Source organism: Hyperolius riggenbachi, chromosome 2 (assembly GCF_040937935.1).
Source record: "Hyperolius riggenbachi isolate aHypRig1 chromosome 2, aHypRig1.pri, whole genome shotgun sequence".
Lineage (NCBI taxonomy): Eukaryota > Metazoa > Chordata > Amphibia > Anura > Hyperoliidae > Hyperolius > Hyperolius riggenbachi.
This window is the reverse complement of record NC_090647.1, coordinates 129,192,301-129,219,308: the sequence shown is the minus strand read 5'-3', so window position 1 is coordinate 129,219,308 and position 27,008 is coordinate 129,192,301. Positions and strand designations below refer to the sequence as shown.

The 27,008-nt window shown below is 44.7% G+C and overlaps 1 protein-coding gene across 2 annotated transcripts in view; it reads right to left on the bottom strand.

Moving 5' to 3' along the window:
* Positions 1 to 27,008, bottom strand: part of AVIL (advillin) — a 96,445-nt gene that overhangs the window by 54,900 nt on the left and 14,537 nt on the right. For both annotated transcript variants that reach the window (XM_068267406.1, XM_068267405.1), the window contains exon 2: positions 13,968 to 14,066. In XM_068267406.1, the coding sequence (XP_068123507.1) occupies positions 13,968 to 14,033 (66 nt within the window). In that variant the 5' untranslated portion in view covers positions 14,034 to 14,066. The remainder of the gene's footprint in view (positions 1 to 13,967; positions 14,067 to 27,008) is intronic.

The window sequence follows — 27,008 nt, the reverse complement described above, 5'->3', positions numbered from 1 at the left end:
AGACTCGTTGCAAGTTATTGCAAACGCTTGATTGCAGTTATTGCTGCTAAGGGTGGCCCAACCAGTTATTAGGTTCAGGGGGCAATTTCTTTTTCACACAGGGCCATGTAGGTTTTGAGTTTTTTTTCTCACTAAATAATAAAAACCATCACTTAAAACTGCATTTTGTGTTCAATTATGTTATCTTTGACTAATAGTTAACGGTTTTTGATGAGCAGAAACATTTAAGTGTTACAAATATGAAAAAGAATAAGAAATCAGGAAGGGGGCAAATAGTTTTTCACACCACTGTATGTCATAGTAGCAGTGCTATTATTTCATGTCTGATGTAATGATCATATCTGATCTGAACATGGGTTTTGTGGGTGTTCTGTTTCTTGGATGGAGAAAGAGTTTGTGGCACTGAAATCCGTAATGTGAATCAAGCCTTAGTGATGTAAATTGCTTGGTGGACTCTGTAAAAGGGTTTCAGAAAATGTGTCAGCCCTATGTAATAATAATAAAGTAACCTGAAATATTTTGCGGAGGGGGGAGGGGGGAGTTGGTATTGGTTTGTCTTCAGTTTGATATATAATTTACACTGAAGTTTAGCTGGAAGATGTCAGCCTGAAGTCGGAAGGGTAGCTGCAAGACACATGGTGCTGGTGCCCGGGTTTATAACTTGAGTGCAGCACAATCGGTGAGATAATTGAACGATGACAAAAGAATGTTGTGGTAGCCAGGAACTATACTATAGTGATTAAAGACTTGAAATAATGGTCTCATTGATTGTTTCAGACAGCCTTCCCCAATACATACACTGGAGTCTCTCCTTATCTGCTCTATGGTGTTTGGTTGGGAGAGAACGATCAGGAGCAAGCTGCTGCACCTGCTGCTGTACATGATAATAGTAATCAGGAATGGTTTTCCAGGAAGCCCAGTGGCTAACCATATGCCAGTTGGATGTATAAACTTGGAAATGGCATGTTAAACGATCTCGAACTATAATTTTCAGCAAACTAAGCTGGAAGTGAGTGCTAGCCTTTAGACATTTGGTGCAAAGATTAGGCACAAAACAGCGAAGCTGAACCAGATTTGAGTTTAGCCTTAGATTTGCAGGGCTAGTGTTAGGGGATAGACGAGCGCTGTGCTATAAGCACAGCGCTACATGACCTCAGCTAGTTCCGCGGAACTGGTTGATTAGGCTGGGTTGCAGGGGGGGAGGCTTTAGGTAGGGCACAGCTAGCGTGGGATTGGGTAGTTTAGACTGGAGGGGGGCGGGGTTAGGCAGGCGCGCAGGGGTAACGCTCAGTTACCATTAGTCAGGCAGCAAGAGTAAACATGTCCGTTTACTCTTGCAGCAGAAAGAGGGCAAGCAGCGATCGAGGAGCGGGGACAGTCAGGTTAGAGGGGATGGCCGAGTGGGATATCGAGGGCGCATTGCGCAAGCTGCGGGAGGAGGCAGACAGGCGAGGTCTGGACTGGGGGGGGGCCCTTGATGCCGCGTCGGGAGCGGCGCTCCCTACCGCCGGGGGGTCACGCGACGGAGAATCCGCACCAGCCAGGCCTCAGAGGAACAGGAGGCTGGTGCAGAGGCTTTCCCCATCCCCACCAGCCACCAGGGCCAGGCGTGCGGCGGCCGAGGCTGACAACATGGACGTCCCTCCCGCTGGCACTAAAGCGGCCCACCAGGTTAGTGATTCGGGGGATGGGGAAGCGGCGAACGGGGAGGGGGCACAGAATAGGTCTCAGGGGGCCGGGGGACAGGGGAAGAAGAAGCGGGGGGGCAAAAAAGGTGGAAAGGGAGTTAGTACAGGGAAGGGAAGGGGGGGGAGAGCCCCTCAGGCAGGTCCCAGCACGGGAAGGGGGGGGGGATCCCCTCAGGCAGGTCCCAGGAAGGGAAGGGGGGGCGGCTCCCTTCAAACAGGTCCCAGCACACAACGGCCGGGTGGCTGGGCTCAGCCCGCGGCTCCCTCTCAGCCACACGGCGCGGCCGCACCCGGGCCTCCGCCGGACGACACACCCCCTAGACCAACAGGGGCCATCCCGGTGGGCATTCCCCCGTGGGGGGCAGATAATGGGGCCAGGTTTGCAGCGTGGGGCCCCAGTGCAGTGGGGGGCAGTCAGGGGGATGGTGGTGTAGGCGGCTTCCCTCAACAGGCTTGGGGCAACTTCTTCCCGGGCCCTTGGGGTCAGCAACCTCCATGGGGCCCCTTCGGCCCCATGCAGTTCCAGGGTATGGGCGGGGGGATGGGATGGATACCGCCCTACCCGGGCCCAGGTTGGCAGTTCACCCCTGGAACAGGTGATGCTCGGAATTCTTTTTCTCCACAGGTTCTTCCGGCTGGTGCGGGTCCCGAGAGAGCCTTTCCCTCTTCGGCTACTACGACGCAGTCAGGACAAGCAGGATCAACAGTGGCATCGACTAGCCGGTCCTCGGCGGCGGCTGGAGCCGCACCAGATGGCAGGCCTGATAACCCTGCGCATCTAGATGGTGAGTCATTAACTTTTGATGCCTTATCTGACACGCAGGAAGTGGGGAGTGGTGACCAGAATGCCTGGCAAGGCTTTATTGGTGGTGTAAGGTCACTTTTGGACAAGTTTCAGGTGGCCGGGCCCTTGGGGAAAAGGTCCTCGGGGACGGACGTGTCTAGGGTGTGGGCCCCGGTGGTCGAGGGGGCTGGCAACGATGTCGTAGTGTTGGAGGGGGCAGGCGAGGCACCCAATACGTCATGTGTACAGGTTGAGGTGGCGAACGAAAAAGCTGGGGAAAAGCGAGTACCGATCTCGGATTCAGCTAAGGGCCACTCTTATATCTGTTTTGAGGGGCCCCTGGGGGCGCATTTAAAGGTGGAGGTCAAAGAGAAGATTTGGCGTAGGGAATATGTGGATATATTTACCCTTTTGCCATTGGAGCGTTTCAACATTGACCGTTGGACTAAGGGGAAGGAGCACAGGAAGGAGGAAGATGAGGATAGGAGAAGGTTCAGACTAATACCTAGAACCTTTGGTAATTGGCTCCAGGCCTTTGCTATTTTGGGCAGTGTATTGGGAGAGAAGTTCCCCAAAAAGTGTACCCCCCTTTTCTGTTACCTGGATGCGATCTGGGAGGCTCATAGGGTGTATGGGGGTTTAGCGTGGCTTAGATACGACGAGCAATTTCGTCAACGGATGTCGGTGCAACCAGATCTGGATTGGCACCATAAAGACATAGGGATATGGCTCAGGGTTATGAGTGGAAAAGGGGGTTCGTACAGCACTAATCCTGGGGTCCTGCCTTTTCAGCCAAGCGGCGCCTCTGCAGGGTCTGGGGCTGCCTCTTCCGGAAACAAAGGAATCTGTTGGTCTTTCAATGACTCTTCCTGCAGATGGGGAGCCACATGTAGATTCAAACATGAGTGCTCATTCTGCGGGGGGATGCATCCGGTTACCAAGTGTTTCAAAAAAGGAAAAGGTGCTCCTGGGAACCGGTTTGGGGATCGTTTTGGCAAGAGGGATGACGCCAGTGAGGGTAGAGGCGATGGATCCCTGGTTAAATAGGTATGGGAATCAGTTGATAGCACAGATGTTGAGGGAGGGTTTCACTGAGGGGTTTAAGATTCCGTCCGGGGTGCAATTCAGGGTGGTAAGAAAAAGGAATTTGAAGTCGGCAAGGTCACACCCGGCGGTTGTTATGGAAAAACTGAAAAAAGAGGTGAGGTTAGGGCGGATGGCGGGCCCGTTTGCTGACTCACCTATTGAGGAATTGTTGATTTCTCCTTTGGGAGTTGTTCCCAAGAAAGAATCGGGGAAGTTTCGTTTAATTCATCATTTATCATTCCCAAAAGGTGAGTCAGTGAATGATGGCATCGACAAAGACTTGTCGTCGGTCAAATATGCATCTTTTGACGTGGCGCTCCGGATGGTTAGAGAGGCGGGTCCTGGGGCGCTGATGGCAAAGACAGACATTGAGTCAGCTTTCCGGCTGCTTCCGGTTCACCCGGAGAGCATGAGATTATTAGGCTGTTATTTTGATGGGGCATTCTATGTGGATCGCTGTTTACCCATGGGATGCTCCATTTCTTGCTCTTTGTTTGAGGCCTTCAGTACGTTCTTGGAGTGGGTGATCAAGGAGAAGGCCGGTTTCTCTTCAATCACGCACTACTTGGACGATTTCTTCTGGGTGGCGCCCGCTCGGTCGTGTTTATGTGATTTGGTTCTAAAAGAAATTCAGCGCACGTTCGCCGAGTTCGGGGTTCCGCTGGCTGCGGATAGGACGGAGGGCCCGGGAACAGTTATGAAGTTCCTTGGCATTGAAATTGATACCATTCAACGCTTATGCCGCTTGCCGTCGGACAAATTGCAGGATTTGATGCGCACGGTTCTTGCAGTGAGAGGAGCTACCAAGGTGACGCTGCAGCAGCTGCAGTCTCTGCTTGGTAAATTGAATTTTGCTTGTCGGGTTATTCCGATGGGCAGAATTTTCTGCAGGCGTTTAGCTCTTGCCACAAGCGGAGTGAAGGAATCTCATCACTTCGTCCGGGTCACTCGGGAGATGCGCGATGATTTGGGGGTTTGGTCGGAATTTTTAGCCCAGTTCAACGGCCTAGCTTACTGGCTTGATCCGGTGGTATCTAATGACCAGCTGGAGCTATTTACGGACGCATCCGGCTCGGGGGGTTTCGGGGCATACTTCCAGGGGAGGTGGTGTGCGTCATCCTGGCCCGACAGCTGGCGGGAATCTGACCTGGTCAGAAACCTGGCTTTTTTGGAGCTATTCCCGGTACTGGTCGCGTTAGAGTTGTGGGGCCCGTCGTTAAAGAATCGCTCTATTCGCCTGCGTTCAGATAACATGGCAGTGGTGGGGGCGATTAATGCTCTATCAGCATCCTCCCTTCCCGTGGTAAAATTACTTAGGCGGTTCGTATTGTTATGTTTGCAGTTCAATTTGCATGTGTCAGCCGTACACATCCCGGGGGTGTCTAACGGGATCGCGGATGCGCTTTCTCGTTCACAGTGGGCTCGCTTCCGGGAGCTGGCACCAGAAGCGCAGGCAGTAGGAGAGACGTGCCCGGATCACTTGTGGGGGCTAAGTTAGACGGTATTTGGCAATTTATTAAGTGCTCAGTTTCATTGGCCACTTGGGCGGCGTATAATAAGGTATGGCGTATTTGGTTTTCCTGGTCTGACATTTTCTCTGTTCCGGACACGGAAGGAGGTAGGAGGGATCTGATGTTGTGGCTGATGGGCACATGGTTGGAGGAGGGGGAGTCGCATGCGGTTATTGCAAAAAGGTTAGCAGCCCTGTCCTTCTTGGCGAAGCTTATGGATTGGGGGGATTTTGCAAAAAATTTTACTGTACGGCAGGCCTTAAAAGGTTTGAAAATGGGCGCGGTGCAGGGGGATCAGAGGCGCCCGGTGTCATGGGAAATATTAGTAGGCATGTTTGGGCAGTTGGGGCGGGTTTGTTTCTCGGGGTATGAGGTTGCGTTATTTAAATTGGCTTTTTCCTTAGCCTTTTATGGGGCATTGCGAATAGGGGAGTTGGTCAGCGGGAATTGCCAGGTTCATGGGGGGTTGTGGGTCGGTGATGTATGGAAACAGGGGGAGGCGTTAGCAGTCCGGATACGCAGGTCAAAAACGGATCAAGGGGGGAGAGGGGTGACGCTGCAGTTGTTCCCTTTAGAGGGGTGCCTCACGTGTCCAGTAAACGTGTGGTTAAGTTACATGGCAGTTAGGCCCCCGGGCGGGCAATCGTTGCTAGTGCATGAAGACGGGTCCCCCTTATCGCGGTTTCAGTTTACCGCGGTTTTGCGATTATGCTTAAAAAGTTTGGGACTCCCCGAGAAGGAATATGGTTCTCATTCCTTCCGCATCGGAGCAGCTACTGAGGCTACCAGGCTGGGTCTGTCCCCAGAGATGGTAAAAAAGATTGGTAGGTGGGAATCGAGAAGGTTTTTGTTATATGTGCGTCCTCACAGGATTCAGAATTTACAGTGAAGTTATGATAAGGATAGCGGGTGCAGTGGGTTGGGGTATAGGGGGGGGGGGGGGGAGTAAAAAAGGAATTTTGGGAGGGGATAGGTATTGTGTGTGTAGATATATATATATATATATATATATATATATACTGTATAAAAAAAAAAAAAAAAGAAAGTTTTGCTTGTTTTGATGCTGTTGTTTTTTCTACATCGCCAATTTTTTCCTAGATTATCCAGTGTGTAAAGTGTGGCTGCTCGGGCATTCGTTCATATACTGGGCGGAGCAGAGGGCTGCGATGCGTGTCAACGGAACTCAGCTGGGATTTTCTACCCAGGAAGCAGTCCTAAAATGGAACGGAGTACGCGGTTTACAATGGGATGCTATTCTGGGGTTTTTTTACAGAATGGTGCAACGGGAGGGCTCCCCTCATGTGGTAGTTGTGCATGCCGGGGGTAATGATCTCGGCCTGACCCCTATGCGAGCCTTGATGAAGTCCATTGTTTCGGGTCTCTCGGTCATGCTGGAAACCGTTCCGGGCCTGATTGTCGTCTGGTCCGAAATTGTCCCTCGCTTTCGCTGGCGTTATGCGCGGAATTATCGGGCGATAGACAGGGTACGTATAAAAATCAATCGATCGGTGGCGAAATTCGTTAGGCGACAAGGGGGATTGGTGGCACGACACGTTCTCCTGGAAAGGCACCGTGAACTTTTCAGGAGGGACGGCGTCCATCTTACCGACGTTGGGGTGGACATGTTCAATCTTCTCCTTCAGGAGAAAATTGAATTTGCGGTGGCTTTGTGGAGGGCGAACCAAAAGTAAGGGGTCACTTTTGGTTTGCTGTGGCGGAGGTCCCTTTGCTAGAGGTCTGGATTTTGGTAGGTGGGAGGGGCAACGTAATGGTTGGTGGGATGGCTTTCGGGGGAAAACCATCAGGGTCGAGAAGGTTTTGGCAGGAGATGGACTATGTGGTGGCATGTAAGCCCAAGGGACTCCTGAGCCTCAGGCTGCGGCTAGGAGTTTTTGGTTTCATGCGTGGTGGTTGCCCCTCCTCTTCTATGGTTTTGTCTAGCAAAGGGATGAAGTTCAGGGTCATTCTTGTTGGTATGCATATGTATGTATAATCTTGGTTATATGTATATGTTTTGGTTATGTATATGTATTTATGTATATTTCATTGTTCATTGTAATGTTATGGAATTAGTCGTAATGTTTATGATGATTGTTTATGATGTTTTTCCTGTAATTGTCACTTTATTTGTGGCCGATACTGAATAAAAAGTGTATCACTCCAAGGACTGTGTCAGGTCGTCGTTATAGGTTAAGTAGCGGTGCCTTGGAGTGGAAGTGTGAGTGGGGGTATCGGTCACTGGTATCTTGGGTGGAGGGAGGCTTTACTGGGTTGAGGGGAGGGTGGTTTGAGTGTAGTAAGTGGGAGCAGAGTGAACGCTGCTAGGTCAAGACGAGCGCTGTGCTATAAGCACAGCGCTACATGACCTCAGCTAGTTCCGCGGAACTGGTTGATTAGGCTGGGTTGCAGGGGGGGAGGCTTTAGGTAGGGCACAGCTAGCGTGGGATTGGGTAGTTTAGACTGGAGGGGGGCGGGGTTAGGCAGGCGCGCAGGGGTAACGCTCAGTTACCATTAGTCAGGCAGCAAGAGTAAACGTCCCACCCACCCACCCCCTTAGGAGTCAGGGAAATGGTTAAAATTTTAGGGGTCGTAATTAGGTTTTCTTTTCAGATAAGTTGCCGCAAGCCATGGCGTCTTGGTGGATATGGTGGGTACAAGCGTTCGTTATAATCTGGGATTTCGAGTGGCGGAGGTCCCTTTGCTAGAGGTCTGGATTTTGGTAGGTGGGAGGGGCAACGTAATGGTTGGTGGGATGGCTTTCGGGGGAAAACCATCAGGGTCGAGAAGGTTTTGGCAGGAGATGGACTATGTGGTGGCATGTAAGCCCAAGGGACTCCTGAGCCTCAGGCTGCGGCTAGGAGTTTTTGGTTTCATGCGTGGTGGTTGCCCCTCCTCTTCTATGGTTTTGTCTAGCAAAGGGATGAAGTTCAGGGTCATTCTTGTTGGTATGCATATGTATGTATAATCTTGGTTATATGTATATGTTTTGGTTATGTATATGTATTTATGTATATTTCATTGTTCATTGTAATGTTATGGAATTGGTCGTAATGTTTATGATGATTGTTTATGATGTTTTTCCTGTAATTGTCACTTTATTTGTGGCCGATACTGAATAAAAAGTGTATCACTCCAAGGACTGTGTCAGGTCGTCGTTATAGGTTAAGTAGCGGTGCCTTGGAGTGGAAGTGTGAGTGGGGGTATCGGTCACTGGTATCTTGGGTGGAGGGAGGCTTTACTGGGTTGAGGGGAGGGTGGTTTGAGTGTAGTAAGTGGGAGCAGAGTAACCGCTGCTAGGTCAAGGGTTGGACAAGGTTAACTTTAGTTGTTAGTGACAGAAGTGTAAGCTTAGGTGCCATGAGTCAGCCACTGACCAACATTTCTGCCATCTCATACAGAGCTACCCTTTACCTACTGTCCTATCCCTCAAATCTTTCGACTGTAAGGCTTTTTGGCAAGGGCTCTCTTTCTTTTATGTCTCACAATGCTGTGTAATGTGTAATGTGTGTGCATATCTCCCACCCCGTGTAAAAATCTGTAGTTGATTTGTTCACTGCATCAGCTGCAACCTACCATTGTCTTGTATTAACTGTTGCATTGTTTATTTTGTATTGTTATTATTATTTAGTATTTATATAGCGCCGACATCTTCCACAGCGATGTACAGACTATAGATTGTCTTGTCACTTAACTGTCCCTCAGATGGGCTCACAATCTAATCCTTATCATAGTCATAGGTATATATAGTATTGTGTAGTGTATGTATTGTGTAGTGTATGTATTGTAGTCTACGGCCAATTTAGGGGAAGCCAATTAACTGATCTGTATGTATTTTGGCATGTGGGAAAAAAAGGAGTGCCTGGAAGAAACCCACAGAGACACGAAGAGAACATAGAAACTCTGAGCAGATAGTGCCGCTGGCTGGGATTTGAACCAGGGACACAGCGCTGCGAGACAAAAGTTCTAACCACTATGTGCCATGCTGCCCACCCTGTATACAACGCCACAGAAGATGCTATTATAAATCAATAATAATAATGAGCTAACATAATGGAGGCAGGTTAGGCTTGAGTGTCAGGAAGGGGTTAACTTTAAGGTTGGAGGTTAGGGTTAAGCAGTAATTATCATTGGCATAGTGTGCTTTTTTCCTGTTGGACTCAAAGCGTTCAAGAGCTGCTGCCACTAAAGGCACAAGGCACCACCCTGCAGTGTTAGGAAGTCTTGCCAAAGGACTTCTTACTGAATAGGTACTGACCCTAGCCAGGATTCAAACCCTGGTCTCCCATGTCAAAGGCAGAGCCCTTAACCAGTACACTATTCAGCCACTAAGATGGGGCTTTTCACTAAGGGGATAAATTAGGGTTAGACAAACCATGGGCGAGAATAAACTGAAAAAATACAGCAAGGAGAAAATACATAACAAACCCCCAAAATCTGAGCATCGCCTAATAGATTGCAAATAGTCTAAGCATTGGAAGTTGTTTTACCAATACCCAGCAGCATATCAAATAATAGGCACATACAGTGATGTGAAAAACCATTTGCCCCCTTCCTGATTTCTTAGTCTTTTGCATGTTTGTCACACTTAAATGTTTCTGCTCATCAAAAACCGTTAACTATTAGTCAAAGATAACATAATTGAACACAAAATGCAGTTTTAAATGATGGTTTTTATTATTTAGTGAGAAAAAAAACCTCAAAACCTACATGGCCCTGTGTGAAAAAGTGATTGCCCCCTGAACCTAATAACTAGTTGGGCCACCCTTAGCAGCAATAACAGCAATCAAGCATTTGCGATAACTTGCAATGAGTCGTTTACAGCGCTCTGGGGGAATTTTGGCCCACTCATCTCAGCAGAATTGTTGTAATTCAGCTTTATTTGAGGGTTTTCTAGCATGAACCGCCTTTTTAAGGTCATGCCACAACATCTCAATAGGAATCAGGTCAGGACTTTGACTAGGCCACTCCAAAGTCTTCATTTTGTTTTTCTTCAGCCATTCAGAGGTGGATTTGCTGGCGTGTTTTGGGTCATTGTCATGCTGCAGCACCCAAGATCGCTTCAGCTTGAGTTGGCGAACAGATGGCCGGACATTCTCCTTCAGGATTTTTTGGTAGACAGTAGAATTCATGGTTCCATCTATCACAGCAAGCCTTCCACGTCCTGAAGCAGCAAAACAACCCCAGACCATCACACTACCACCACCATATTTTACTGTTGGTATGATGTTCTTTTGCTGAAATTCTATTACTTCTTCGCCAGATGTAACGGGACACGCACCTTCCAAAAAGTTCAACTTTTGTCTCATTGGTCCACAAGGTATTTTCCCAAAAGTCTTGGCAATCATTGAGATGTTTTTTTAGCAAAATTGAGACGAGCCTTAATGTTCTTTTTGCTTAAAAGTGGTTTGCGCCTTGGATATCTGCCATGCAGGCAATTTTTGTCCAGTCTCTTTCTTATGGTGGAGTCGTGAACACTGACCTTAATTGAGGCAAGTGAGGCCTGCAGTTCTTTAGATGTTGTCCTGGGGACTTTTGTGGCCTCTCGGATGAGTTTTCTCTGCGATCTTGGGGTAATTTATGGTCGGCCGGCCACTCCTGGGAAGGTTCATCACTGTTCCATGTTTTTGCCATTTGTGGATAATGGCTCTCACTGTGCAGGGGCAAACGCAGGATTTTTAAGGGGGGGGTTCCTGAAAGGTCCAGAAGCACGTATGTCCCGAGTGCTTCCGAATACAGGTGGCTCCATACTGCCCATGCACAAAAGTGCGCTGGCGTATTACGGAGCTGCCTATCTTTGGAAGTACTCAAGGACCCTAGTGTTTCTGAGGGCTTCTGGTAGCAGCAAATGTGAACGGGGTACAGCGCTGGAACAACTCCCCAAGAGAGGAACAGGAGATAGACTTAGTTTGGACAATTCAGTGGAATATGCTACATAGTTTCACATAGCGCAAGCGATACCCATATGATGCAGGGATATATGCATCTGCGGAAGATGTCGGCGCTACATAAATACTAAATAATAATATTTTGCCTCACCAGGATTGCACTTTTATTTAGCTTTCCTGTAAGACAAGAACACACAGTCAGCTCTAGGGGAAGAGGGAAACAAAGGTGAATGAGGGAGGGCTGGTGCACACCAAGAGTGCTTCTGAGCGTTTTTCAAATCAACAGTGATTTGAAAAGCGCTTGGCTAATGTTACCCTATGTGGGTGTTCCCACAGCAGCGTTGTGATTTTTTCAAAATCGCAGGTATACTGCATGTAGCATGTTTTTGAGCAATTCATTCAAAAATCGCTCTGAAAATCACTTCACAAAATCACACTCACAAATCGCTAGCGATTGCTATTGTCATTTTGGCGTTGCACTAGCCCAGAGAGAGGAGTGGAGAAATTGAGAATAGCCTGAGATGGAGCAGAGAACTTATCTGTATTGAAGTCCCACATCACACAGGCTACTTGCCTGTAATCGGACTCCTGTCCCTGTCAGTCTCTCACACAAGTCAGAAAGAAGCCCTCCTGGAGTCTAGGGACTGTCAAAAACTTTTCAGCTTGTTATCCACACCTTATCCACACATGCAGTCATTATAACAATGGGGAGAGACCAGACAGATGTTTGCCCACAGACCCTGAGTCCAGGCAAGCTCTGCATCATGCTGTGCATATTTACCAGTCTGCCTGCACTCTAATTTCATCATGTCTGACACTTCTGTGCTGTGGAGAGTCCAGGACTCCATAATCATCACTGCAGGCTGCATCTTCTTGTGAGGGTTGTGAGGGAAGCTCGGGTGCCTCTCTCATTCTATTAGCTGGAGGGAGGCACCAGAAGTAAGAAGGGAGGGAGAATGAGGCTGTTTATATTATGCGGGCTTCCCTGGCTGAATACACAGCTCAGTGCAGGGGGGAGGTTCCAGACACCCGGAATAGCCCCCTGAGTTCGCCAGTGCTGTGGTTCGCTGGAGTCCAAAGCTTTAGAAATGGCTTTATAACCTTTACCAGACTGATAGATCTCAATTACTTTTCTTGATTAAAACAGGTGTGGCAGTAATCAGGCCTGGGGGTAACTACAGAAATTGAACTCAGGTGTGATAAACGACAGTTAAGTTATTTTTAACAAGGAGGGCAAACACTTTTTCACACAGGGCCATGTAGATTTGGAGTTTTTTTTTCTCACTAAATAATAAAAACCATCATTTAAAACTGCATTTTGTGTTCAATTATGTTATCTTTGACTAATAGTTAACGGTTTTTGATGAGCAGAAACATTTAAGTGTGACAAACATGCAAAAGAATAAGAAATCAGGAAGGGGGCAAATAATTTTTCACATCACTGTATGTATTAATAGGACTAACTATACACTACACAGAGAGATCTATAGGGCAGCGACCAGGCAAGTCTGCTCTCAGGATTTGCTGCTGTATGAGTCCATCTGTGGTTGTTTTTAATGTAGGGCAAGACTGCAGGTATAAAGATTTCCCATACCCTGCCGTTTCCCACACAAGCTAATATCTCTGTTTATAATGAGGTTTAGATGCAGGGTTTTTCAGCCTTGATGGGAGCGAGCTGGAGTACCTTTTCGTTTTCTGAAATCAGAAAAGTTGTTCTGACAAGTGAGAAGCAAATCCAGGACTGGCACAAATAATGTATAACATTGGCACAGTGTTATGTGTACTTGTTGTGGATTCCTTGCTCTATCAACAGAGACTGGCAGATGTGTTTGTGTAAGGAGGGCAAACACTTTCCCTAAGCCACACTGTACCCAACAGAAGTCTAAAGATAGCAAAACATCCGTAACTTTCAATATGGCCACGCAACTCACAGTAGCTTTAACCCTCCTGGCGGTCTATTAAAAACCGCCAGGGGGCAGCGCAGCCGGTTTTTTTTATTTATTTATTTTTTTAAATCATGTAGCGAGCCTCCGGCGATAGGCGATCAGGAAATCCCGTTCAAAGAACGGGATTTCCTGGAGGGCTTCCCCCGTCGCCATGGCGACGGGGCGGGATGACGTCACCGACGTCATGGACGTCGTGACGTCTTAGGGAGTCCCGATCCACCCCTTGCCGCTGCCTGGCGCTGATAGGCCAGGCAGCGCAGGGGTCTAGGGGGGGGGGGCTGTGTTGCGACGCGGATAGCGGCGATCGAGTGCGGGGCGGCGGCGATCGAAGTGCTGACGCAGCTAGCAAAGTGCTAGCTGCGTTCAGCAAAAAAAAATTACTCAAATCGGCCCAGCAGGGCCTGAGAAAACCTCCTGGTTACCGCCAGGAAGGTTAAAGGATACCCGAAGTGACATGTGACATGATGAGATAGCCATGGGTATGTACAGTGCCTAGCACACAAATAACTATGCTGTGTTCCTTTTTTCTTTATCTGCCTGAAAGAGTTAAATATCAGGTATAAAAGTGGCTGACTCAGTCCTGACTCAGACAGGAAGTGACTACAGTGTGACCCTCACTGATAAGAAATTCCAACTATAAAACACTTTCCTAGCAGAAAATGGCTTCTGAGTCAGGACTGAGTCAGAGAAAGAAAAAAAGAAACACAGCAAAGTTATTTGTATGCTAGGCACTGTACATACCCATGGCTATCTCATCATGTCACATGTCACTTCGGGTATCCTTTAAAGCTACCGTGAGTTGCGTGGCCATACTGAAAGTTACGGATGTTTTGCTATCTTTAGACTTCTTTTGGGTACAGTGTGGCTTAGGGATACACATGTCTATCATCATGTCACATGTCAGTTCGGGTATCCTTTAAAGAGAAAACTTTAGAAAAATATGAATATACTTTCATTTAACAAATATGTTTAGATTTTCTTATACAACCCAACAAAACAGACTTTTGGAGATTCTTCAACCTTAAAATATTTTGTATAGGTTTTGTTATAGAAGCACATCCACCTACCTCGATCCTCCAGATAATTAGCCCCGGGGTTTTAGTGACCGCCTTGAATGCTATACTCAGCGCCATGATTGTCAGCAACCTTTACATGTAGTGTCAGACCTGAGAGTGGGAAAATGAACAGAAATGTTTGTAATAAAGGTAGACATCAGCGGAATTTAATCACAAGCACAGAGGCTTTGATGGAATGCACAGTTCATTATGTGCTGTGAAGTGATTAGTAACATTTATTATTTGGATTGTGCAGAAATTGTACAAACATTAGAAATACAAATCAGAAAATGTCAGCAAGGAGTATAGCAGTAACCACAGATAACAGAAGACAGTTCCTAGATCTGTTTTTTGGATACATTGGGTGACAATCTGATGCCAGTGGTGGTTGCTGCAAGGCCTGGAAGACTACTGACAGGGATTGCCATTCAGCAGTCCGATAACAATGGAGGATGCAGAAGTTGTGACTTAACACTAGGTCCTCTGAAACAGAGGGGGGCAAAAGGGGTCCTTTATTAGCTTTTCATGGGTGTTTCATTAGCTCCTTTAACCACTTTATTAGCTCTTCATTGGTGCAGTGCTGGTAATGACTGCCTCAGTGCTCATCATAATCAAACTGTTCTCATCCCTCTGTTTACACCTCTGACACTGCAGCTGTCTTTGGCAGGTTTTGATGCTCCATATTAATAGTTCTGTATAAAGTGCTTGAGGGGGCCCAATGTAAAAGTTGCAGTGGGGCCTACAGGTGATAGGTCCTAGCAGTGCCACTAGGTACATTATACTGCACTCACTGGCTCAGTTTGTACCTTTATAACTTCAGTGTCAGATAGGTGCAGAAGTCATAGCATCAGTATATCAGTAGAGATGTCGCGAACATAGAACAGCGAACGGAAACTTCCGCAAATTGCTATAGGCTTCATTTGGCAGGCAAATTTTAAAACCTACAAAGTTTCTGGCCACAAAAGTGATGGAAAAGTTGTTTCAAGGGGTCTAACACCTGGACTGTAGCATGCCAGGGGGGGATCCATACCAAAAGTCCGACCAAAAATTACGGAGTTTACGCAAAGTCGGGTTTTAATCCCTACAGGGCAGAAATCACATTAAATTCCTAAAAATACAGTGGGATGCGAAAGTTTGGGCAACCCTGTTAATCGTCATGATTTCCCTGTATAAATCGTTGGTTGTTACAATAAAAAATGTCAGTTAAATATATCATATAGGAGACATACACAGTGATATTTAAGAAGTGAAATGAAGTTTATTGGATTTACAGAAAGTGCACAATAATTGTTTAAATAAAGTTAGGCAGGTGCATAAATTTGGGCACTGTTGTCATTTTATTGTAGAACTAATTATTGGAGCTCAAATTGGCTTGGTAAGCTCAGTGACCCCTGACCTACATACACGGGTCATCAAATTATGAAAAAGAGTATTTAAAGGGGTCAATTGTAAGTTTCCCTCCTCTTTTTTAATTTTCTCTGAAGAGTAGCAACATGGGAGTCTTAAAACAACTCTCAAATGACCTGAAGACAAAGATTGTTGATCATCATGGTTTAGGGGAAGGATACAGAAAGCTGTCTCAAAGATTCCAGCTGTCTTTTTCCACAGTTAGGAACATATTAAGGAAATGGAAGACAACAGACTCAGTTCAAGTGAAAGCTCGAAGTGGTAGACCAAGAAAAAGCTTTGAAAAAAGAAGCGATGAATGGTGAAAACAGTCAGAGTCAACCCACAGACAAGCACCAAATACCTACAGCATCATCTTGCTGCAGATGGAGTCGCTGTGCATCGTTTATCCATTCGGCACACTTTACACAAGGAGATGCTGTATTCTAGAGGAAGCCTTTTCTCTGCCCACAGCACAAACAGAGCCGCTTGGGGTATGCTAAAGCACATTTGGACAAGCCAGTTTAATTTTGGAATAAGGTGCTGTGGACTGATGAAACTAAAATTGAGTTATTTGGGCATAACAAGGGGCGTTAGGCATGGAGGAAAAAACACAGCATTCCAAGAAAAACACCTGCTACCTACAGTAAAATATGGTGGTGGTTCCATCATGCTGTGGGGCTGTGTGGCCAAAACAGGGACTTGGAATCTTGTCAAAGTTGAGGGACGCATGGATTCCACTAAGTATCAGCAGATTCTGGAGACCAGTGTCCAGGAATCAGTGACAAAGCTGAAGCTGCGCCAGAGCTGGATCTTTCAACAAGACAACGACCCTAAACACTGCTCAAAATCCACTGTTCAAAAGGCATTCATGCAGAGGAACAAGTACAACATTCTGGAATGGTCATCTTAGTCCCCTGACCTGAATATAATTGAAAATCTGTGGTGTGAGTTAGAGAGCTGTCCATGCTTGGAAGCCAACAAACCTGAATGAACTAGAGATGTTTTGTAAAGAAGAATGGCCCAAAATACCTTCAACCAGAATCCAGACTCTCATTGGAACCTACAGGAAGCGTTTAGAGGTTGTAATTTCTAAAAAAAGGAGGATCTACTTAATATTGATTTCATTTATTTATTTTTTTTGGTGCCCAAATTTATGCACCTGCCTAATTTTGTTTAATCAATTATTGTGCACTTTCTGTAAATCCAATAAACTTCATTTCACTTCTCGATTATCACTGTGTGTTTCTCCTATATGATATATTTAACTGACATTTTTTTATCATAACAACCAACAATTTTTACAGGAAAATCATGACGATTAACAAGGTTGCCCAAACTTTCACATCCCACTGTAATGCACTGGAGTAGTATTGTGCATGTAACTTAATGTAGCAACAATAGCAGTAGTGTGGCACAGCTCTGGGTGTCATTGGGCTGTGGAGTGTCACACACAGAGAATTGCAATAGTACTATCAGAATACAGTGAAATAATAATGCACTGGAGTGGTACTGTGCCTGCAACTTAATGTAGGAACAGCAGTAGAGTGCACACAGTTCTGGGTGTCAGTGGGCTGTGGAGTGTCACACAAAAAATAAAAAAAAACAGGAGACTGATGTACTAGCCCTCAAAAGGGCCGTTTGGGGTGCTTTCACAGCAAGTGAGGAACAAGAACACAGGGCTAGCTATTGCTTTCCCTACCTATCTGCAGCAAGTCTGACCCTGCTCTCACTAACAGTCAGCAGCCAGCAGCCAGCAGAGAATGAATTAAATATGGCCACTGCAACTACTTTTTAATAGGGGGTGGGGGGTGCAGGAGGGGGTGCTAGATGATTGGCTGCCATGTGTCTGCTGACTGTGAGGTAAGGAGTCAAAGTTTGGCTCCATGATGATGTATAGAGAACACGAACAGTAGAAATTCACCGGGAACTTTCCGCCAGCGAACTGTTCGTGCCATCTCTATATATCAGCAGCAACCTGTGCACAGAGGTAGAGGATCTGCTGGGTGGGGTGATAGTCTGATGTTTTGGGGGTTTTATTTTCAGTGAGCTATAATGAGTAAAACAAACATTTATAGTGGAGGATGTCCTACAGTTCTACTCAACAATTATTATTGCTGTACATTACTTAACCACTTAAGTACCAGCGGTCTCTGCCCCCTTAAGGACTAGAGACTACTGGTACAATACTGACCAAATTCTGACGAATCGCCGAATAGACCCACCGCAACCGCCGTATCCCGGGATCCTCCTGACATCCACTCTGCCGTCTCTATGATGGCAGTCATGTGAGCCAGTCAGGACTTGCTTTCATTGTCTTCTGGCCGTGTCTATCAATGTAAGCCTATGGGAGCAGCTTACATTGATAGACACGACCAGGAGCCAATGAAATCTGCACTGCGGCGGTGATTGAAACTTACGCCCTGCCAGCCAGGTAACCACCAAAACAGGATGTAGATTTCAATCACCGTGGTCCTTAAGTAGTTAAAGAGACATTGTGGTGAAATATAGCAGTATGCAGTAAATTAATCAGGATACCCACTACAATAATTTTCCTGGTTTCAGCATCAGAAACACTTCCTATATCTATATATTGCCATATATTGGTATGTAGCCCCGCCCTCCTAGTTCTGTTTAGCCTAGGCTGTTCAGCTATATGAAATTTTCTTCCTCTAAAACAAACATTCCACGGAGATGCACCTGCCAGAGCCAAATATGTCGCCACCTGTGATAAATTTCAGAACGTAAATCAGGTTGAGAAAATATTTTACAAGGGGCAAACACTGACTAAATATTTTATAAATAAATATTGTAGGAAAATAAGCAATTTTATTTATTAATTTATTTACACTACAGTTCCTCTTTAAATAACCTGCTGGTTCTTGCGAGACAGCTGCAGTTAAATAGCTAAGTGGTAAGTCCTTTTACTTTGCAGCACTCGAGTTTCAAGTTCAGTTCTCAGCTAGGTCCCTATCTACATTTAGTTAGTATGTTCTGCCCCAGCTTACATGGGTTTCCTTCACCAGTCCAATTTTAATCATAACTTTATTTTTATTAGTATTATTGATTTATATAGCACGATCTTCTGTGGTTCTGTACAGAGTAAACGCACATGAAAAATCCGCTCAACAGCACTTTTATTGAAGCAAACTGGACATGATTCATACAGAGAGCGTCAGTGAGACCGCCCGCCCAGCCACTGGACATCTGACGCATTTCCCACCATGCTGGGTCCTTATGCTACATACACACTTGAGATAAAAGTCTTTGGAAAAGGCAAGATCACAGACCAATTTTACCCCCTTCCATGTAGTATGAGAGCCATACCTACACAGTCTATTCTATTGAGCTGAACTCCCCATCAGACAGAAATCTTTGCAAGATGCTGCACACAAAGATGCTGTAGACATTGAACAGATCAGTATCTGCAAAAGATCTGTTCCTGCAAAAGATCCATTCCTGCAAAATGCATTCCTAGTCTATGATATCTGCAGATCCTCATACACACCTTGTTTAACAGACATTCATCTGCATATCTGACAATCATCTGCAGATCTGAAGATCCATCCTGGTGGATCTGATCTGCAGATGAATGTCTGTTAAACAAGGTGTGTATGAGGATCTGCAGATATCATAGACTATGAATGCATTTTGCAGGAACGGATCTTTTGCAGGAACAGATCTTATGCAGGAACAGATCATTTGCATGTGTACAGCATCTTTGTGTGCAGCATCTTGCAAAGATTTCCGTCTGATGGGGAGTGCAGCTCCATAGAATAGACTGTGTAGGTATGGCTCTCATACTACATGAAAGGGGGTAAAATTGGTCTGTGATCTTTCATTTTCCAAAGAGTTTTATCTCAAGTGTGTATGTAGCATTAGTCGTAACCATCTTAGCATATAAAACATTATACATTTAACGCATCTGATCTCTCCTTCAATCAGTATGTCTCACCTGCCACAATTATCCTAATAAGGGCCGGTTCACACTACAAGAGCTTTTTAAGCACTAGTAATTTTGAAAAGCTCTTGTTAATGCAATGCTATGGGGATTTTGATAAAATCACATCCCTCAAGTGAGATCACACCCATTACATTAGCAAGAGCTTTTAGTATCACAAGCATTTAGAAAAGCTCTTGCAGTGTGACCAGCCCTAAGGGCTCACCTGGCTATAGCAGACAAGGCAGGTGGGACCATGGAGAAGTATGGACAAATATGAATAAGCATATTAGACAGGGGCTCTTATTCAGTTAACTTTTTTCTCCTAAGTTTTCTCCTAGGATGAAAAACTATTATCAAAATTATTTTCCGTATTTTCTTACTTGTTGGTGATTTAAAAGGCATTTTATTGACAAGTTGTGGAAATATTACTTAGGAGAAAACTCAGTAGAAAAAGTTAATAGCGTATGGGCCAGTCAGTGTTCTTTGAAGAAACATATGATATTTGTATGCTAAGATGGCTGTGATTAAATAGCCTGCAGGGTAGGAAATGCATCAGCTGTTCAGTGGCTGAGCAGCCAATTTTACTGATGCTCAATGTGTGAATTATATCCAGTTTGCTTTATGGATTGTTGCAGGGACTCGATCCTTTGAGCAGCGGTGCAGTGCCGATGCTGTACAGATGCATCACTAGCCTCCATGCTAGTTACTAGTTGTTCCCCCTTTGCCCCCTGCATAGCAACAGATGCGTGACGCATCTGTTGCTATGCAGGGGGCAGTGGGAGAAAGAGCAGCGGGCGACTGAGCAATCGGCTTCAGGGAGCAGCATGCCGGATATTTAGCAGACATCATGTGGCTCCTGTATACACTCTGGATTCACACTCCATTCTTGGCTGTGGCATTTTTCAGCTGCCACGGCCAAGTTCAACTGCCAACTTCTACAGCCTGAGGTAATGTTTTACTGCAGGAAATTTCAAAGGGTCATTATTTCTGCTCTGTTTTATAGCTTAAAAGTGTGGTTTTAAAACTGCAACTGTGACAGAATGATGCAATGTTATATAAAAAAAAAAGCTGTATAACTGAAAATAAAAATATGAGATTCCTTGCTTTGCTACAAATGTCCTATTCGTTATCCGTACTACAAATACAATTCATTATATCATAAGGGTTTTTTTCAGGTTTGCTTTAAGAAAAGACAAGGAAAGTTGTCAGAATTTAGCCCAAATATAATTCCTTTCCACTTTATATTTCCTGCTTTATAAAACTACACACAATATATCCAGCACCAGAAAAAGAAGCAGTATCTGACTACTCGGCTTTCCAATATGTTCATTTATTGTTGCTTGCCTGTTGCCAGCACAGTAATACAGTAGCACATCCTGGTATTTTGGCCATGTGCAGTCGTTTTTTATTGTTTATTAGCAAGTGATTCCACCGTTCACAGTAACGTCGTCCCGACATCCTTATTTCTGCAGCTAATAAACTTACTGCAAGCATGACAGATGCATTTCCTGTGCTGTCTGCTCCTGTGAAGATTGTCTTGTGGTGATAATCTGCTACTGTTTTTCATAATAGCCTCTATTAGTCTTGTCATGTGATCTGCACATGGCTGAAATGTGATGTTTGCCACAGAGATATGATTGGTCTTATTTCATAAACAAAACATTAAAACTATTCCTTGCACTTAAAGAGACACTGAAGCGAAAAAATGATGATATTATGATTTGTATGTGTAGCACAGCTAAGAAATAAAACATTAAGATCAGATACATCAGTGTAATTGTGTCCAGTACAGGAAGAGTTGAGAAACTCCAGTTGTTATCTCTATGCAAACAAGCCATTAAGCTCTCCGACTAAGTTAGTTGTGGAGAGGGCTGTTATCTGACTTTTATTATCTCAACTGTTCCTGGACTATTTACTTTTCCTCTGCTAGAGGAGAGGTCATTACTTCACAGACTGCTCTGAAAGAATCATTTTGAATGCTGAGTGTTGTGTAATCTGCACATATTATAGAATGATGCAATGTTAGAAAAAACACTATATACCTGAAAATAAAAGTATGAGAATATTCTCTTTGCTGCTAATCTTCTAGTAATTATTCATAGTACACAACCAATTCACTATATCATATATATTTTTTCGCTTCAGTGTCTCTTTAAAGGCAGCCAGAAGAATAGTTTAGACTATAACTAATTTATTTATATCAAGCCTGAATTGCACTTCAGTTTAGACTGGTGGTATTGCATCATGTGTTGAATTATATCCACATTGGGGTATGCAAGGCCCAGCAATATATCCATCTAGGAACACCTAGAACATAATAAAATGAATAGCTTGTACCTCAACTACGTAATAAGTCAGAGTGTCACATAGAAAGGAAGCAAGCAGCGCGGTGGTATAGTGGTTAGCACTCTCGCCTTGCTGCGCTGGGTTCCTGGTTCATATCCCAATTGTATATTTGCCTTTTACCATCTATGATGTGCAGAGTCCTTTGTCTTGTGGCACGCGATTTTATTTTGCTCTTTCCTGTGGCTCAACTAATGCACTAATTTTGATCTTTGAAGCACTGGGACCGATATGATGGTCTCGGTGTATGCTTCAGGGTATCACTTGTGTTGTGGGTTCTACTTAGCTTCTTTTGCCTTTATATGAGTGCAGGGGTATCTGGATTTACCTACCCCTTGTGTACACTCAGGTCATCCTAATCTTGAGTGGGGGGGCATTTTGTCCTCTGTGCACACTCACTTTGATTTCCTCTCCCTACTATTGCACTACTTTGATACGCCTTATCGGTGCTAGAGTCCCAGTATTTATAAGGACCCTGTGTTAAATGCACCGTGTATATTTTCTCTCACTGCTTCAGTGGTGAATTTTCTCATCTTGGGGATCTATCTGATTCCTTGTTTTTGTGATGCTGAATTCTAATTTGTTGCTGTTGTTTGTTTACTTTTTAGACAATTACACACAATGAGGTCTGATGAAGGGTACTGACATACCCGAAACGAACATGTGTCGTTGCCACCAAAATTAAATCATTGTCAACGTCACCAGAAATATATTATTGCCAACATTGCCAAGCCAGATTGTCAGCTCTTAACTTTTATGAAGATTCATCGCTTTATATTTTTTGTATCAAAAAATAACTTTTCGATGTGCCATGGTATTTTTCCAGAAATATTTGTCCTTCTAATATTCAAATATTGTATCCCAGCCAGGACACTATCTGCATGGAGTTTCTATGTTTGCCCCGTGTCTGCGTGGGTTCCCTCTGATCACTCTGGTTTCCTCCCACATTCCAATCCCATTGGCCACTCACATCTGGTCAGTCTGAACCACTACCCCATAAGTCACTTGGGCATGCAGAGAAAAGTGATTGCTCTGTCATCTGAAGCCACGCCTCCCTGTTGACTAATAGCCTATCAGAAAATAAGGCTTCATACTGACTGGGAGGGTGGAGTGAGCATGCAGTAGCAGACTGCTGAGGTAAAAATGAGGATACAGTCGGGGATTGGCCGATGCTGGATAAGTGTGCTTTCTGGTTCCTTGAGATTCATCGTTAAAAATAGGCCTATACAGTACTATACCCCACTCTATATGCATACCATGAATTCTGTATTAAATGTGTAACTGAAAGTATATTGACTTTGTGCAGAGCCCTGTCTTTAAGCACAGCAGAGCCCACAAACCGCCTAAGAAGTTGGTCACCACTGTGAGTGCTGCCGGTGATTTGTGCTTGGTGGTTGAGACTGCTGGTTAGTTGAGTTCTGGATAACCAAGACTCTACTGTATATGAACTGGCACAGCAGCTGTTTTCCTTTACTTCATTAAGACTGCAGCATTTTTTACCAAACGTTTTCATGTATAATTAATTCAAAGCAATGTTCTATTAAATACATATAAGAAAGTGCCAGAACCTAAACTAGACTGAGAGGGATTCCTTCAATCAAACCGGCTATGATGCCGCCAAGATTTGTTCTGTAAACTTGACAGCGAAGTCAGCAATGAAAGGGTTTCCCTCTCACCACACAAACAAATATGAAAATAAATATTTCCAGCCCGCCTCTCTGAAGAACATTATTGTTACCAGAAAACTCAGCCCACAAACTATGGAAATCTTTCTATCCATTCCCTCACATTCCTGAGCATAATTGCAGCAAAGGCTGCTGGGAGTGGATGGTTTTGGGCTAGTTTACTGTGCAGACAAATGCTAATGTAATGCAGCACAATGTACTGTAACAGTCTGTGTGGTCCAGTAGCACAGGGACTCGGTGCACAGAAAAAGTACTACAAAAAGCCATACTACCTAGCTCTGTAATACCTTTCTGGCTTGGATGGGGAGCATATTTGCAACAAATCACTAAATATAGCATGTGGATCGCGTGAATTTTTTTAATGAGATAGGCAAAGGTTGCAGTGATGTTCATACATCTTATTAGTGAAGGAAAGACAGCAGCACAATGTGCCGTATTATGATGTCATCACATAGTGCTTGCGCATACACCATTGAATCATATTCCTGAAGGGAAAAAGGCAAATTACACAAATGTAATAATTTACCTGGACAACACTAGAAGCGCACATTACGGATTTCAATTTATTTCCGCACACACGGAAAATTTCAAGTGGACGTCGAATACCACATGCAGAAAACGCGATCGCAGGGCAGTGAATATAGTAAATTGCTTCCACTATACAAATTGACCTATAAAAGCAGACAATATTGTCCCAATTAATTTGATTGTATCTGGTCTACTTGGTGCGACCAATTTCTTAGAAACTTAGACACAGAAATGGAATTATGAACATACTGATCTTTACAGTGGATGGTGATTATTTGGCAAATCTAGTATTCTACAGTATATCCTGTTGGCCTGACTGAACTACCACTTCTGGTGCTACCTCGGTGCATGTTTCTATAATGCCATTTTTAAAGCTTAACAAGAAATTGTAGAAATGAATACAATAACTTATGTATGTATAGGGCCGGATTTGTAATTTTTACCACCCAAGGCCAACTATACTGTCTGTATGGTTGTTATCTGTGTGTGCCCCAATGAGAATTCTACTTACTTTCCATCATTGGATGTCACAGACAATAACTATTTTAGTAATATGCGTATAGATCATAAGTTATGTTTTGAACTTTTATGTTATGTTTGCTATCTTGTTAATAATGTGGGCCTATGGTGCCACCATTAGAGTTAGGCTGATGTGTACCTGCAGGATAGAGCTTACAGGTCTTGCAGGGAGGACACAAGTACAGGACAGAGAGTTCAAAGGTTAAAGCTGTCCTTGTAGATAGGGATGGCTGCATAGATCAACTTTACTGCCCCTAACTGAGCCGCCCCTAAATTTCTGGTGCCCTAGGCCATGGCCTATGTGCCAGAAATCCGGCCCGTATGTATATATTAATGCAATCCTGTATCGATCACTATATAGCTGCAATAGGCCTAATTATTATTTTCTTCCTTTTCTTTTCATCTTTCGGTTACCTAGCCCACTAGGTTAGTGTGCTAGAGACCTTGCTCTTTTTCTCCCTTTACTTTTTCCCCTCTGTCATTTATCTTTTTTTCTCTTATCTCTTTAGGACTTTTATTATTATTGTACTAAGTTGTTGTACATTTGTATATTTTGTTCTGTTTATATCAAAAATATCAATAAAGCTTATCTGTTCAAAAATATACCCATTTTAACTTCATCATGTCACAAGTCAGTTCAGGGACAATTTAACTATGGGAGGCTCAAAGCCCCATCTAGTATTCATAAGTATATTTCAGAGCTCTTTCATTGATTGATATTTGTTCTGTGTGGAATGTTTTCACTGTTTTGGGTCGAGTGAGGAAGAGTTATTTTCCTCTGAGATCTGATAAGGGTTACTGATGGGAAAATCTTGATTATTGTTATTATGTATTTCTATTGGCCGCCAACATCTTCCGTAGCACTTTACAGAGTCCATAGTAATACCATTTATGAACCCAGTTCAAGTTTAGTTTAGTATTTACCAGATGCTTTTGCATCTGGTATCCTTTAACCACTTCGGGACCAGCACCCTCTGCCCCCTTAAAGAGGAACTCCAGTGAACATTTTACTGTTGGCAGGTGATGTAGCTGCTGCATGGTTTTTGGCAGTTGGAAACAGCTGTAAACAGCAATTACCCACAAAAGTTCGAACTTTTCTTGTGGGAGAGGTTACTTGTGGGAGGGGTTTCACCACAATATCAGTCATACAGCGCCCCCTGATGGTCTGTTTATGAAAAAAATAGATTTCTCATGTAAAAGGGGGTATCAGCTACTGATTGGGATAAAGTTCAATTTTTGGTCCAGTAAATCGCCGCTTCCCGACGAATCGCCGCTAAAATCTGCCACTCCCGCCGATCACGTCGTTCCGTCCCCGCCGCAGGCTGCTCTCTCTGCTATGACGACAGAGCGCTGTGCGCCATTCAGGAGCCGCTTTCATTGGCTCCTGACCCTGTCACTCCATGTAAGCCAATGGGAATGGCTTACATGAATGACAGGGCCAGGAGCCAATGAAAACGGCTCCTGCCCGGCTCACAGTGCTCTGCCGTCATAGAGGCGACAGGGCGGCTCATTGCGGCGGAGATCGAGCGGCGACAGCGGCGGGGACGGGCGGGGGCGCGCGGTGAATGGGACGTAGAGTTTACGTCTGGTCAGAACCGCAGCACCCCCTGCCCACTGTAGATTTATACTGCGGTGGTCCGCAGGTAGTTAAAGTGAAACCTAGGTGGAAAAAAAAAACTGATGAGATAAATAATTGGATCTGTCCTCCTACTCGTAAAAATTGCCCCTTTTTTAGATATCTCATGGTTTTATATAATGTATAAACATTTACAAAGTAGATTTAATGTTTTATTGTCTCTGCTCAACTGCAGTGTCTCAAGAGTCCAAATGTAAAAATTCAAAATTTTTTCGAAATGAAATTATTTTATTTATCCTCTTGATTCCCTTTCAATCAATTCTAATCAGTATATCATACACGGATTGTACATGTTAACAAAAATTCCAGACAAGGGGGCGGGGTAGAAGCAGAGGGGGATTGATGGCTCATAGACTTGCACTGCATTGAGCAATACAACGCTTTTGGTTTAATTGATTTTAGGCAGACTACTCTACTGAAGTCCCTTGAGACTGACTGTGACACATAAATGGAGGTCAAATATGCACCTAACTTTTTAGCAATATTTTCTTGAAACAAAAGATGACCATACAGGAGACGATTATGGTCCGATATGCCAGGCCGATCGATACTCATCTGGTTAGAATGCGATTGGTTAGTGATTTATTCCCGACATACACGGCAAACTACATTTACTATGTATACTGCTTGTGCTGCTGGAAACATTGCAATGGTATGGGCCACCAGACCCATTGCTCCTGACCCGCCCCCTCCGCTCCTGCCCGCCCCCATCATGCAGAGATTTCCCGACATGTCAAATTGATTAACTGCTCAAAATCATAATCCCTCAATGGGATCTGTTGGAGCAATAGATTCATGGCAGAATCTGGCAGAAATTGATCAGAAAAATCAATATGTGTATGGCCAGCTTTAGTGCAGAGAAATTCACAAATGCACATGTCTATACACTGAGCTGTCACGCTTGGCACCAACCTTCTCTTAACCTCTTTAGCGGTAATCCCGAGTCAGGCTCAGAGCGGTAATCCCATGCCTGAATGAATTATATGCAGGGGCTGCTGCAGATTTCTCTGTAG